Source organism: Ochotona princeps, chromosome 11 (assembly GCF_030435755.1).
Source record: "Ochotona princeps isolate mOchPri1 chromosome 11, mOchPri1.hap1, whole genome shotgun sequence".
Classification (NCBI taxonomy): Eukaryota; Metazoa; Chordata; class Mammalia; order Lagomorpha; family Ochotonidae; genus Ochotona; species Ochotona princeps.
Genome location: NC_080842.1, coordinates 16,573,570 through 16,589,881, shown reverse-complemented (window position 1 = coordinate 16,589,881; position 16,312 = coordinate 16,573,570). Strand labels below are relative to the sequence as shown.

Here is a 16,312-nt window from a genome sequence, read left to right as displayed (position 1 = left end):
AGTCAGATTTATAGAGAGGAGAGACAGAGAGAAAGATCTTTCATATGCTGGTTCACTCTGCAAGTGGCTGCAGTGGCTGGAGCTGAGCTGATCTGAAGCCAGAAGCCAGGATTTTCTTCCAGGTCTCCCTCTTGGGTGTAGCATTCCAAGGCTTTGGGCCATCCTCGACTGCTTTCCCAGGCCACAAGCAGAGGGATGGATGGGAAGTCAAGCGGAGCAGCTGGAGTATGAACCAGCACTCATAGGGGAACACTGGCACATGCAGAGTGAGGACTTTAGCCACTTGACTACACACTGGGCCTCTCAGTGTTGGATTCTTCAGTAAGATTTTAGTTAAAGTTTTCCCCTCCTCCATCTAGTATTAGAATAGCGGTCTCATACAATACCATTATGTCATTTGTTGTCAACTGATCATTCAGATAAACTGCCAAAATGAATGTGACTTCACTTTAATGTTTTTCCGCATCAACTTTAAGCCCCACTATTCAAAGAAAGCTCAGGCGCTACCTTCTTTGGTACTTACAGAACGTTTAAACTATGGAAGCTGTATCCCTTGTGTGGGCATTCTTGCCTCAGTTCTGCCTCCAAAATTTATAGGATCCAAGCCAAGTCCCCTTCTTTCACTTTCAAGCCATTTTTCCTTTTTTAGGAAATCTTCCTGATCAAAATATCCTCCCACCCCCAATACACACATACTTTTTGGAAAACTGTAGTTATTTGAGTAGTAAATCTTTCCGTACTTTCTCAAAGCAAGTACTGTAACATTAGCCTTAATCTCCTAGGCGTATTTTGAGTGAAATGACCACAACATACCTTCTCTAAAACCTCAGTACCTCAACAGAAAGCAGATTCATCAAAATCAAGCTGTGTGATTAAATGAGCCACTTTGATAGAATGCTACAGTTTTCACTGTAATTTGATTGTTCCAAATTGGAAAATGGGGAAGTTTCTAAATTTTGTATTCCAATTGAGAGTAGACATTTAACCATGCTTTCCTTAGACAGTTTTCAAGTTTGTGTGTATATATATTTCTTATGTACCACTTCCAGACAAAACCAAAGGGCAACGCATTTCCAGTAGGAGCACAATCCCTATTTCTTTGCAACCTGTTTAGCTATGTGGCTAGAGAAAAAGCTATCTTACTATATTAGGCTTCATCATAAACTAATATGTTTAAAATTGGATGTATTCTGAGCTGGGTGTCCCAAACATTGCTAAACAGTTCTGAGACTGGAATTCAAATGACTCAGATGGTCAGCATTGAACTTTCTTTCCTCTCAATCTGGCATTTCACTTGCTTCAGTTCCAATTATTTCATTACTGTAATATTTATTCACTGCATAGATTTTTATCTGCATGCATAATTTTATTTGATAACAAACCTACATGATAAGATATAAAATATGTATTTATATATCTTACAGATGCATTTTTAGAGCATTAGGGAAATACATGGTTTCTAAGCACCTGATCTGACACACTTTCCATTTCAGCTGCACTGGAATCTCTTGGGTACAGCTATAAAAAGTTTGGAGAAATCATACTCATTCCTTTTGCATTTACTCAAGGACAAAAAACATTATTTTCAAGTCTGAGAATCAAGAATTTCAGAAATTCATCAATTATCTCTAAAATTAACAATCCAGATGACTTTTTTTCATCTGAGAATGTAGACTGAATAGAAATATTTTTACAATGATTCTTAAAAATGAGTATGACATTAATTAACTGCATACTTCCTGGGAAAATGTTTTTAAATAAAGATTTGCATTAATTTTCCAAGGAAAAGAATGCATGCACATGCTAGAAAATTCGACTTATGAGCAAGAAAGACTGAAATATTACCAAAAACAGCTACACAAAGGCAAAACTGACAGATAACGTAGTACTAGCAGGCTGCTTCCTTCTTTGGGTGGAAAGGATATTTCCATTTCAACGCTTAGAAGCACTTATTTTCCTATCTGAAACGTCTGCTAAGCACCATCAAATGTGAGCCACTGCACCAGATATGCTAATAATACCCTGGAGTTGCACCATAATCATTTAATGCTATATTTATAGTTAAGTATAGTAATATGAATTTATTTTAATACAATGTACCATACAGGCTACAGTCCTTATTTCTGGTAAATCAGACTTTAGGGTGTTAAAAAAGTGAAGTTTTAGGTCAGGTTAATATGTACAAAACAAAACATGATCATTTCAGTTGATGCAGGAACAAACAAAAAGATTGACTAAATTCAAGATTATTTTCATTAAAAATTTTAATAAAGTAACTATTAAAGTGAATTTGTCAACATAAAAATGTTATATATTAAAAACATTTATAACTATAATCATACTCAATGGCAAACACTGAAGGTTTTTGCCCTAAGATCAGTAATGAAACAAAGATGCCACTTCAGTCACTTCTATTTCTTCTAGCACTAGACCTTATAGAAGGGATAAAGAGGCAAATAAAGAAAAACACATCTAATTTGGAAAAGGAGATATTAAAAAAAAAATCTGTGCTATAGATAACTTAATCTTTACCTAAGAAACTCCACACATTGGAAATGAACAATCTCAAAATAAGTTTTAAAAACCCCACTTATAATAGCAACCAAGAATATAAAATATGTAATAAAAAATTCAACCAAAGAGGCATGAAACTGATACACATAAATCTATATAAAAATAAAGAATACATAAACAAAAACTCTTCATGTGCTTGGGAAAATATTTAAGATGGCAACACTACGGAAAGCAAAGTGCAAATTCAATGCAATTCCTATCAAAAATCCAACAGTCTCTTTTTTTAAAATTTTTCAGCAATGGAATATTCATCCTAAAATTCACACAGAATCTTAACAAAATCTAAATAGCTAAAACAAGTTTTAATGGAAAGATTAGTAAGGTGGTTCAGCACTTAGTTATTTAAAAAAAACTGTGTAGTATTGGCATAAATATAGACATACAAGTTGAAAAAAATGAAATAAAAGTTAGAGTGCACTTCTGTGGTTATGTGATTTTTCACAACAGCTCCAAGACCAGTCAAGGAAAAAAACAATTCTCTTCGACAATGGTGCTGATAAAAAAATATGCAGTTTGATCCTTATCAAAATTCTACTCAAAACTTACTCAAAAATAGATTTAAGGACTGTTCATAACACATAAATTGTAGAACTCTTATAAGAACAAATGAGTGGACCCAGCTCCATGGCCAAGTGGCTAAATCCTTGTCTTGAACATGCCAGGATCCCATATGGACATAGTTCCTGTCCTGGCTGCTCCACTTCCCATCCATCTCCCTGTTGTGGCCTGGGAAAAGCAGTAGAGGATGGCCCAAATCCTTGGGATCCTGCACATGTGTGGGAGACCCAGATGAAGATCTTGGCTCCTGGCTTCAGATAAGGTTAGCTGTGGCCATTGTGGGCACTTGGGGAATGAAACAGCAAATGGAAAATCTCTCTGCAACCCCTTGTCTCTGTAAATCTGCCTTCCCATAAAAATAAGTAAATCTTTACTAATAATAAAAATAATGGTGAATAAAACATACTTAGTTTCAGAAGTGGTTTTTCATATATGACACCAAAGAAGAGGCAATTCAAATTGGACTTTATTATAACTAAAAATCTGGGGGTATTTGAAGGACTCATTTTCAAGTAATTAGAAAAATAACCCATAAAATTTTTAAAAATTTGTAAATTATGTCTGAAAATAACTTAATATCCAGAATACATAAATCATACAATTCAGCAAAATAGACTAAAAAGCTACTGAAAAACAAGAAAAGCATATAAATAGACATTTCTACTAAAGAAAGATACAAATAAAATGGCAAACATAATTAGGTATTTGGTAAATGCAAATGAAAAAGCAATGGAATACCATTTCATATTTAACTAGGTTGGCAGTTCTCATAAATTTTTACAAAGCAAGAACTTCAAAACTGTTGGCAAAGATGTGAAGAAATCTTTATTATTGGTGAAAACAGGAAATGTTGTAACTGCTGTGAAAACAATTTGCCAGATTCCCAAAAAGTTAAACAGGTAATACACGAATTCTACTGCTAGGTATAGATAAAAAACAACTGAAAATAAGTTCTCATGCACATATTTGCAAACAAATGTTCATGACAGCATGAAAATTATTATTAATAATGTGATGCCCAACAAGTAGAGGCAACACAAGTTCCATTCAGTACATGAATGGACAAATTATATACAACACAAAAGTATCTCAAATCAGTAATGGAAACATGGAACTGAAAGGTAATGCTTGTTTGCTACAGACATTTTGAGATCTTTTCACATATTAGAATAGTATTTAGCCACAGAATGATGTTCTGATACGTATTACAATGAGGGAACCTTGAAAAATTATGCAATAAAATAACCCAGACACTAAATGATGAATACTGTACAATTCCACTTATATGAATACCAGCAATAGGAAAATTCACTGAAAGAAAAAGCATATTAGAGGCTAAAATCAACCAGAAGAAGGGAATTTGAGAAATCATTGCTTAATGGGCCCAGGGTATGAAGTGATGAAAAATTGTGGAAATAGTGCTGAGGTTGTACAACATTCTGAATGTAATACGCTTATGATATTATTAGCAATGGTTATAATGGACATTTTCTTATATATATTTTATCACTAGGGGAACAAAATGGCAAGGAGCAAAAGAGAGTACATGGTAAACTATCTTCTGTGTTTGCGTGAAGATTCATTCACTACTATGCGTGATACTAATTTCAATGGTTGTTTTAATAGGCAATACACTGATAAAATCATACTGGCTAAAATATAGAACTATTTCTGTCCTGGTTAATAGTTAAAGTTCACTCAGTATCTCTCTGAATTCTCTCCTCAGCTTTCATCAAAGGATGTGTGGCTACCCCATGACCCAGCAATAAATGCTTAGCCCTGGCAGGGTAGGGATTTGGCAACAGTGCAGAGTGATTTTGGATGGTAACAGACTAAGAAATCTAGATTTTGTGATCAAATTGTTTAGCTTTTTTTTAATTTTTAAATCATGTAAAATTCTCACCTAATGATGATAAAATAAAATTTTAAAACTAGTAAGAAGACTGTAGCAGTTGAAAGAGGCAGCTAAGAGAATTTGAGACAAATCAGTGTAAACGTGTAATTACAATGGATAAATAATAGGAAAGACCAGGCAATTCCAAATGCTATAGCAAGGCTTCATAACATGAGACATTAGCAAGATAAACTTGGGCCAGATGTTAAATAATTTCTACAAGTCATTGCTTAATTCAATCTATAAAGTGCTATTTCTGCAGAAGAGACCAAACCACTTAGAGCTGTTTTTTGTTTGTTTGTTTTTTAATCAGCACACTTAATTTGAACAGGTCTGTTATGATAGCTGCAATGGAGAATGGGCTGAAGACAGAAGGAACTGAAAATTGGGAGCAAAAGAAAATTGCTGAGAGGGATACAACTGAAAGTTAGGTTACAGCTGAGTTAAAATAGAAAGGGAGGAACAAAAAAACTAAGCTTTCTAGTTTAGCTGACCAAAAGGGTGGGGGATGACCTTTATGGAGTAATTTTAACTGGAAAATTTTTCAAAATTTGATTTTGTAAAGTATGAATATATTGGGATGCCAAAGATAAAGCATGACATAATGTGGATTTCAAATAACAAGTTACTATGAACATAGTAATGATTTTTCCATTTTATTTAGAAATGATCTACTAAGGGGAAATATGCTAAAATTTTACAGGGAAAAAGAGTATCTTTACACGTAAAAGAAAGTCTTATGAAATCCAATACAAAGACTTCTCTGTGCTGATTTTAGAAAACAAATTTGTCTTCCCCTAAAATAGCTCAGGTGTTAAACATGTGGAAAAGTGATCTTCTAGTAATGACACTAGGACTTTATATATTCATAGGGAAAATAAATAAGAAATATGATTTCTCAAAATGCTAATATTTTATTCATATAAATGCACTTTCAAAATATTATGATGTTCCTCAGAGAATGATATTGCTTTCTGTGAATGGAAATTAGAATGAACACAGAATGTTCAAGAAGCCATGACCAAAATACCTTTAGGTATCTTTTGTAAGCATTCTTTTTTTAACTCTACAACTACCTCTAACATATCCCTCTTTCCCTCTATAACTAAACTTCTCAAGTAGTATATATTCACATTCTTTATTTCCTTATTTTACACTTATTCCCCAATCTACTTTATCTATACAACCTGTTCAAATCAGGTGGCAGTTGCTAAGGCCAACAGAGCTAAACAGGTGACTAAACCATCATTAAGTGACATGTCTGTTGCACTGGCATGCTTACACATGCTCAGAAAAGCCAACATCCTTGAAAAATCCTCTTCTCATGAAGCTATAAATCTCTGCGATTTTTTTTAAAACTCTTTTCTGACATTTTCTCAATGTTTTATGTGGGTTTACTCTCTTTTCAGCACTAACTACTGGCATTTTTCAGGGGGTTCCCAGAACACTCAATGCTTCAGTTTCCATTTACATGGCAATGATTTGTCTTCTGCCTCCTTTATTTCAAATCTGTAGAGCAGATCTTTCCTCTAGACTGTGAGTACAAATATCCAAGTGCTTCTCCAAACTCTCAACATTATCGTCCCAAAGAAACCTCAAACTGTCCACTGCTAAACAACCACTCTTGACCTTGCCCATGGAACATGGCCCTCCTCCAGAGGTCTGATCTCAATTGTCATTTATTCAACTGCACCAGTTAGAATTTATTAGCACTTTTACTATTTACCTTTTATTAAATCCCCATAGCCATTTCATAACCAAACACAGTCAATGATCACTTCTTACAAATCTCTTACATCTGTGCACTTCTTTCCCTCTGTTCTGTTAACATTTTAGTCCCAAATGTCAACATTCCTCTCCTGGATAGTTGTAAAGTTTTGCAGCTACTCCAACCACAATATTGTTTTCTACAATCTGAAACGTGTACTGAATGCAAAGGTCTTTGTTCTTATGTCTGTGAGGGGATCATAGCAAATTCTTGGTTTCCAAAATGTAAAAAATGAGAGCAGTTACTCAAATATATAGTGGGAACATCTTCCTTCATGACTTGAGGGCAATGATCCCCACCTCCTATTGGCTTAAGAAGTGGCAGAGAAAACGACAAGTGTTATCTCCATCAGGCTACATTTTCTGCTTTGTATCAGGCCTCTTTATATCACAATATCCGACCCGACTTTTCTCATTCAGTCTGGTCCAGATCAGCCTTGGGTCGTCTGACAGCCTGGGAAGGCCCCGATGCGCCTCTCCAACATGAGTGAGAAAGTCTGTGGTGTGCAGATGTTCATCTAGCTTCTGCCACAGGAGAAGTGACTCCAGTAGAGTCTTCTTTTGTCTCAGGAAGGCAGACTGAGCCAGCTCTGCTCTTTTCCTGTTACAGTCGGGGCACTGAGAAGAAATGTGTTGCTTAACCACTCCCACCTGTTTTATTGCCACCGCCATATTTTTAAAATAGACCCTGTTTAACAGCTCATGGGGGACAGGACAGGGTAAGGCCTCTGCACCCGTTCTAACTTGCAGCTTTTTATGTCTGCCGCTCTTCCTTTCCTTGCAAGCTACTTGACAGCCGATCAAGTTTATCCTTGTGGTACAAAAAGTCTGTGCAGCTTTCAGTTCCTCATCAGATTCCCAAGTACTTTTTGTCTGAAGCTCAGTGTCGGCTTGATGGCGTCCAGGGCTAATTGCTTTGGCCTTGAGGTGGCTGATCCACTTTTCACTCAGCCGGTTTTCACTGTGCTGAAAGCCACCAAACTCAGCTTGTTTTTCTCCTTCCAGGCTCCTAGCCTGCTCCCCACTTCCTGGTTCTTTCCCAGAGGCTCTGGACCTGGGCTGCTCTGCTCCAGAAGAGCTGAGGGAAACGCAACTCGGTACCTCGTCAGTGAAAGACCTTGAAGTCTCCTCAGAGGTGTGCGCCATAGCAGCTTGGTGCGTCCGGGCCACTTGTGGCTCTTCTTTTCCTGCACGTCCCGGCTTCGTGGCCGACCACCATCACAAGGCAACAGACTTAACTCTCCGCTTTGTGGTGGCACTGCGGGAGTCACGACGGACTGAGGCCTGAGTCCCCCTTGGGCATTGTCTGATTGCCTGCGGCTCCGCCGCTCGCCACTTCCGGGAGGCGCCCGCCCGGCTGCCTTGGCAACGCGAGCCGGTCATGCGCAGTGAGCAGCGCGGGCCCGCTCGCCTCCGGCCTCCCGTGGGCGCGGCCCCGCCACCTCAGGCCGCGAGCTTCGCTACGTGCTGCGGCGCTTGCCGTTTCTTCCGCTCTTCGGCTTCTTCTCCATGGTGCTATTTAAACTAAAACCCAAGAGTTCTGACAGAAGGTAACTGTTCCCCCCTGGATTGCCTCCAGAGCCCAAATAGGCGGTACACGTGTGGAGGGAGACGGAGAGTCTGAGACAACTCCACCTGAATGTTTAAAAGCAAGCAAACAAAAACACTCTGGCAGAACTGCACAAGCAGAAACTTGCCTGGCAGCCTTACAGCCAGGAGGTTGCCTACTTGTAGATTATGAACTAGGATAAAATCAGAGAAAGGGGCGCCGAGCACCTGCCGAGGGAGCTGTGTGTGGGCCAGCGTGCGGCGGCCCTCTCCTCGCCCTGTCCGGGGCAGGCCAGCGCCCCTCTTTCTGAAGGGTGTGAGTACTTCTGCAGGTCCCAGCTCCTCAGAAAGGGTCCTCCTGTCTGACCACCTCAGAAACTGTGTGTCAGGCTTTGGGATAATGAAGCCAGAAAGCAGGGCTTTATGCCCAGCAGTGGGCTTCCACACGCAGGAGGCGTTCGGCTCACCTCGCCCAGGGAACTGGATGTTTACAAACTAGGAGATACCTTGATGTGCACAGACCGGCCATAGCTTCAGGCCACACTCCCAGGGATAGGTGTCTTGAAGCTTAGTGGTGAGGCAGGCTGTGTCATCTGGGATTGTGTCACTTCATGATGCTCACACGGGGATGAAGCCACCTACTACGCACTGCTCCCAACACCCAAGCAAGGTGCGGCAGCACTGCCTCAGTGGATTTTGTGCAGGGAGTACTGCTAGCTCAAGGAAATTTTAATTTTTTTCTCCCTAAACTCGTACACCTGGGCTGTTACCAGTGTCCTTTAAAGGGAGTTTTTCAAAGCATGGTTCATATTTACTAGAAGTAATTCTCAGAAATTAAAATACTAAATCTAGAAGGGAAATTTTTCTAGATCTTCATAAGCGCTAGAGTCAGTGGCTAAGGTCATTTCAAGAGAATGGATGCCTTCTGGAGTCTCATTCTCTCCCACTTTTGTATGTGTTTTATGTAGTATTCAGGTCTATCCAGACATACTTAATAGAACTCCCGACATTCATTCACTTTGGCAAAGAGTCAGAATGTTGATTTATTCAAAAAGCAACCGTTAAACATGAGCTGAATTCCAATTTCATTCATTCAACTCAAAATTTTATCATACTTGCAGTTACTGTGGCTTGTTATGTTTCTGCTTTTCGTCTTTACTGTGAGGTAGCAGATGATTTGTGAATAGTTCTGATTTATTTCCAACAGGATTCAAGACTACCATTTTTAAAATTTTTATTTCAGTATTTTCTCTTTTTTCTCTAAATATCTTCACATTGAAGCATACAATTCATTATAACACAGTTCAATAATCTTAAACAAAGGAGCTATATTTATTTGTTTTATGTGTAAATTTTGATTTTGAGTAGTATTTAACAGGCCCGATATGATTTGAAGATACAGTTCTAAGGGCACAGTGGCATTCCCCCCTTCCTTCTCTGCCCTCCGTTTCATTCTCCTTTTTTCTCTGTCTCTGTTTTAGCTTTCAAGATTACGTGTTTTAGATTTATACTACAGTAAAAAAAAAAAATGACCATTTCATACAAGTATATTAAATTGTAGTCTCAGATCATTAGATTGTAGTAGTGTTACATTCTTAAAGATATATAACAAAACTGTATTTGCAGCAATACCAATACACAAACATTCTCTTTTTTGTTTGTTTGCTTTTTTAAAATTTTAGCCCCCCAAATATTTATCTTTCTGAATCTGGATTATTTCACTCTAGATGATGTCCTTCAGTTGAATCCATTCCGCTGTAAATGTTTGTTTCTTTTTTTATATAGCTGAGTAATCTTCTTTTGGGTATATATCCACCTTTTTCTGTATCTGTTTCTCTGATGACAGGCACCTTGGTTCTTCCATGTTTGAATGGCGCTATAGGTATCTTGTTGATTCACTGTATTCAATTTTTTGGGTAAATACCGAAGTATTGGGGTTGCTGGAGCATATGACAAATCTATTTCTAGGTTTTTAAGAAATTTCCACACTGAAAGGAGCTATATTTAAGTAAATACATACATATCATTTAATAAGCTTGATATCAGAGGGCAACAGCATTTTTCATTCCTTTAAAATAAGAATAAAATAAAATTAAATGTTTTTTTAATAACTATTTAGAAGCATGTATATTTGAGTAGAAAGTTATGTAGTTAACCAGTGTGACCCAATGGACAGTTTAATGTTCTCATAAATGTATTATGTAGGGAAGTAAAAATAATTCAACGGCACATCCTTATCAAATAAGATCCTTAAAGAGAATTTCAAGTTTGATTTTAAATGTAGAAATGATCACTCACTAAATGAGTCATGTGCTCTTCACTTAACTGTCAAAGCACTTGCTTAAAGAGGATTCTAATAAAAATCCATGTGCTCGTTTTCACACTAGTGCCATGAATATAATATTTACTGCTCCTTTCTCTGACAACGATGTGTGTGTGTGAAGACTTCTGTACAAGCAGTGTTGTCACATTTCTATATAGCATCTATATAATATACCCCATTTAGAGATTGCTAAGAGAACTATAAACCAATGTTATGTCTTACATTCATTTTTTTAAACAACTGAGTATTTTAAATGAGAGAAAAATTAGAAAAGCATAAAGGGTAAAAGGGAGTCCACGATGCAGCTTTGTTTTCCCAGTTACTCTGTCTTCTGCCCTTTTCATTTTTAATCCATCAAATTTATCCATTTTTTCTGATTGCTGTTTGTTATTTATAGCATCCTTTTTATTGTTAAAACATGACTTTTTCCTTTCACTGTATAGAGTGCTATGAATGTAACACTTGTGTAAATGCATGTAACCCTCCCACCCCCCAAAATAACAGGAACTAGGATTCCCTGTTCAGTATCCTGCACAGGCTCGCTATCAGCCTCCCTGTTGCTCCTATCTATAGTGGGTTTTTCTTCATTGATTCTTCTTCCTGTGGTTTCCCAGATATGTAATACTATCTAGAAGTTAACATAGTTAGCCTCTTCCTTTGCAATTCTAAAGTCTCTAATTGCTCTTATCTAATTCCTTTGATTAATAGCATGAACATAGTGTGAACCAGTTGTGAGCTCAGTGTACAAGTTAGAAATGTATTGTTGTCATGGTTGTAAACCATGAGGCTTCTCATAGCTTAGAAAAGTTATAAACTTAAAAACAAAATTAAATTACTTATATATAAAATTGTTTTTAACTGCCAATATTACAAAGTTCTTGGTGATAGGTAGATAGAAAGATGAAAGAGCTAGATTCAGAAATGTAGAGATAGAGACAGAGACATAATGGAAATAGAAAACAAACTCCTCAAATAAAATATTTTAAATAAAATCATTATATTAGTTAAACATGGTCAGAGTCACTTTAACTAGATTCTATTTTTTAAGTTTGTGCTAAAATAAAATTTAATCCTGAAAATGTAGGGAGTTTTCATTTTTAAATAAATTCTAAATATGTGATATTTCTTCTATTTTTTTTCTTGCTCATTGTTGACAACTCAATTTTATATAACTGTTAGCAGTATAAATTAGTCACAAGAAATTTGTGTAGCTATTCCAAATGGCTCAGTGTTACTTACCCGGCATATTTTAAGGCTCAGCACAGTTTCTTTTAAGTTTATTTTAATGGGAAATGATCTGTTTTCAAAAGAAATTATCATACACTCGAGGCAGTGGCGAAGAGGTTCTTGAGAGGACTATAAGCAAAGAATCTGTTCAATCCTCTTTCCTGGACCTGAAGACATCTTCAACTTCGCATGGCGCTCTCCTTTCCTGCTAGTGTCTCCGTTCAAACTCCTTTTTTTTTTTTTTTTTTTTTTTTGTTTGTTTGTTTCCCGTAAGATCGCCAGACTTATTAGATTAAGACCTTCTGCAATGACCTAATTTTCTCTCAGTTGTCTCTGTGAAAATCTTGTCTCCAAATAAGGTCACATTCTGAGGTATTGGAGGTTAGGACTTTAATGTGAGAATTTAAGGAGTGTAGTTAATAAGAAATTGTTTTAAGAGTATCATTCTTAATTGAAAGTAAATACAGGTGAAAATAAATTTTCAGCTCAGGATTTTAAAAATGATTTTAGCATTAAGCAATGCTTTCCTGTGGCTCTATTGAGTATCTGAAAGCTCAAATCAAGTGTAGATCACAAATCACTTAATTTTTTTTGGAAGTAAATATTTCTAATGTATTTAAAGGAGGCAGTGTAGTTTGACTACAAATAATGCTAGGCTGAATTTGAATTGTATTATTATTTCTAATATTGTATCTCAAAAAGTCTGTTGTTGCAAAGTAATATCCAGGTTTTCTGACACGTTTGTAGTTCAAATTCAGAAGGTCCTTAAGCTCTCCATGCAGCCTAATGTAGTTAGACCCCTAAATCTGCAAATTCTGCTGACGATTACACTCTTGGAATCTGTTAAATTAATACAAGTTGTAATCTCAATATAATATATTACCTCCCAAAACACAGAAGATATATAAAATGAATTCAGAAATACTATTAGTTTGAATTTGATTTATATACTTTGGTTTTCTTTGCAGTGCAAGAATCTTTGGCTGTGGATGATGGGATAGGAATTCACAGCAGTTTTCCTAAAAACTGCTATATAGAATTATTCTTTTACAGTTCAATATCTTTCACAGCATTTTACTCTGATTTTTCTACTTACAAAGTATGCTTTCACTGTGAAATGAAAATTCATATGATTGCAAAAGATTGAATAACAGAAATTGCAAATAATTTCATTTGAGAGAAATCTTTCTGTGAAATTATCTTATTAGAATGTGCAGAATCATCATATAAATCTCACTCATGCTCTGGAAAGGAAACTGATGTAAAAACTAAATTCACAGGCTAAACTTACTTTATCTCCTTATTTTAGATAGGAATTTTCCAAAAACAAACTGTATCATTGAAGAATGTGAGACTGTTTCTTTTGAGCCTTCCATGCTTAACTTGAAAGCTGTCAACCCAGGGGGCTGAAACAGAGCGAGATTATGAAACCTGAGTGAATAGCTCATTCTTTGTGTCCATGCCCTTGCTTCATGCTACCATGTGGTACAGAACTGAGAGGTATGCACTATGATAGCTAATGAAGCACTTCCTTTATGTTGTGCTGACCAGAACTCTGATTTGAAGCCTGTGTATTGTGCCACTGGCACCCCACAATGTTAGCCTTTGTTCTGGCTGGCAGGGGCTGTAGAGACTGTTTCTCGTTCTTTCAGTGACTGAATTTCATGCATCAAACTTGCATGTGTAGTCCTAAGTCATCAAACCGAGTTCTGCTGTGTTTGTAAGATTGTTTTGTACCACCAAAATCAAGAACTTAGAATCCTGAATCCATATGAAGATAAAAGGCTTAAAACAAATGTAATTACCACTTTTGAAGTCACTCCTTTATGTCAAATATAGTGTTATATTTATCATTATAAGAACAGGGAGTCAGGAAGAAACTTGACCCAGAAAGAAGAGAAGGTCATCAGATGAACTAAAATTAATTATACTGTATAAGCTTCAATGTAATTAAGAAGTATTGAATATGACCTATTTTGCATTAACATTTTATTTTCACATTGTGTTATGTGACATAATGATTCTTTTCCTCAGTTATCTTTAGACAACTGTCCTCATGCGTGTTTTCTTGAAGTGATCTACAATGCAATCCATAGTCATTGCTGTAGCTCTCCTTAAATGTAAGCTTCAGTTAACCTGAATATGTACAATAAGTATTACAGAGTTGTAACAAGTATCTCCCCAACTTGACTTGTATCAGGTCCTTTATTTTTTAATACCAAGGACAGAGGCATTCATTTTGGGAAGTGATGTTAGGAATTAAGTGGGATAACAGACTAATGTTTATTTCCCAGTGCATTGACTGCTGTACTCACCTCTTTGTTACAACTCCTAGGTGGGCTTCAGTAAGGGGCTTGAAAGCAAAGATTCTCCTGTGTCTTTGAATCTGTATCTCACATACCCGTTATGATCCGAGCAAAGTACTAGGAAGATATTATGTCAAACTGAATTGAGCAGAAAATAGTTACAAGGATATAAGTAGCTTCATTAAATCTGCAAAAAGATGTTTTACAGCACATGAATTTCTTGAGCCCTATTAGGTCAACATATCCGCCATCTTCATATTGTATTGAACTTTAAGGTAAATACAAATAGAAACAGAAATAAATGGCAGAAGAACAAATCTCACAAAGCCAGCCATTACTGAAGTTAGCAATGATCAATTATTAAACCAATTGGAATTATTATTAATTATTAAAATAACTGAAATTATTAAACTAATTGGAGATGTATGTTCCTACATGCAATTTATTTTGCTTTCCTACTTTCTCTTTAGATTTTTAAGTTAAAAAATATTTTTCATCTTTTACTGATGCAGCTATTATCAGAATCAACTTTGGGTTTTTATTGCATGTTATGATATAGTAACAGCATTATAATGAACTCATATATCTTAATCACAGTGATGAGATAATTAATGCATTTGTGTTTGAACTGCAATATTTTAATAGTTGAGAAATTTTCTTTTTAATTTTACCTTTTAAAAAACTATTGAATTCTAACAAAAGTAAGAAATATATCTGCCTTCTCTATTCTTAATATCAATTTGTTGAATAGCTTAGAGTTTTGAAAAATGTTTAGTAATATAGAGGACAGATTTCATGGGTACAGTTCTTAAGGTGATAGCCATGTTTTCTTCCCTTCCTCTCTCTCCCTACCTAACCCCACTCCTTTCTTTCTTCCTTTTTTTTCTTTAAAGACATAATTTCGGTCCCTTCTATAATCACAGGATTAATTCACCACAAACCATAATATTGAACAACTAAAATCTAGGAAAACCACAGTTCCACAGAAGTATAGTCTTGAAGCATAAGACATTTGAAGTTAAAAATTGTCCACTTAGGGCTTGGCAGCATGGCCTAGTGGCTAAGGTCCTCGCCTTGATCCCATATGGCCGCTGGTTCTAATCCCGGCAGCTCCACTTCCTCTCTATCTCTCCTCCTCTCAGTATATCTGACTTTGTAATAAAAATAAATCTTTAAAAAAAAAAAATAAATAAAAATAAAAAAATAAAAATTGTCCACTTAAAAAAAAAAAGCAAAACAAGAACAACACAGATTACTTTATTTGAAAGCCAAGAGTTATAGGTGGATGAACAGAGAGAAAAAAGAGGCTTTCTACCCATTGGGTCACTCCCCAGATGACTGTAGAAGTTTGCACTGTGCTAGGGTACAAACAAGAGAACAGGCAGGTCACCTGGGCTTCCCCTGTGAGTGACACTGACCCAAACACTTGGGCTATTTTCTACTGTTCTTCCCACACTGTTAGCAGGAAGCCAATGAGAAGTGGAGTGACCCAGTAGAATACCTGTGTCACAGATAGAAGATACACTTGCTATGTCATAATACTGACCCCTTCCATTCCAGCAAACTTTTTAAAGATTATGTGTAGCTCACCATTTCTTCCTCACAATTCACCCTGAAAAACATTAAAATGCTTCACTCCTAAAGGAAGTCTCTCTTAGCATTCATTTTATACCTTACAATTATGTATGAACAAAACAGAGCAAAAACAAAGAAAGTTACACACGAGGTTGGCATGCCATTTTTTTCAGTTTATTCATCAATTTACATATGATTTCCAAATTTTTGTATTGACCAAAAAAACCTCTTGAGTTATGTGTTACCTTTTACAACTTGCTGGTATTCCTACTTAATCCACCTTAGTATCCTCTTGGTATTGGTATCTCACAAGGTACATACAGTTCTGCCATGCCAGTTGACTAATGATTATCACATTTTTTAGACATTCAATGCAAAGTAGTATCCAAACGAGTGTCCACTAACATACTTCTGCTTTATAGTATCCCATTTCCCATGAAAGCAAATGTGTGGGCTGTTAAAATTAACTGAATTTCCTGTATTTTTTTGCCAGTTCTGTTAAACATTTAAAATGTATATACCATAGAAGTTACAGATTAT

General features: G+C 36.2%; 2 protein-coding genes across 2 annotated transcripts in view; one reads left to right on the top strand and one right to left on the bottom strand.

Moving 5' to 3' along the window:
• Positions 1-7,087: 7,087 nt before the first annotated feature.
• C11H8orf48 (chromosome 11 C8orf48 homolog) lies at positions 7,088-8,053 on the bottom strand. The gene has a single exon (XM_004600059.4). It carries the CDS (start codon positions 7,937-7,939, stop codon positions 7,148-7,150), a length of 792 nt encoding a protein of 263 aa, XP_004600116.4. The 5' UTR covers positions 7,940-8,053; the 3' UTR covers positions 7,088-7,147.
• A 156-nt stretch (positions 8,054-8,209) lies between these two features.
• DLC1 (DLC1 Rho GTPase activating protein) overlaps positions 8,210-16,312 on the top strand; it is a 452,588-nt gene continuing 444,485 nt past the window's right edge. Inside the window, exon 1 of the mRNA XM_058669860.1 lies at positions 8,210-8,343. The gene's annotated coding sequence lies outside the window, so the exon portion shown is untranslated. The remainder of the gene's footprint in view (positions 8,344-16,312) is intronic.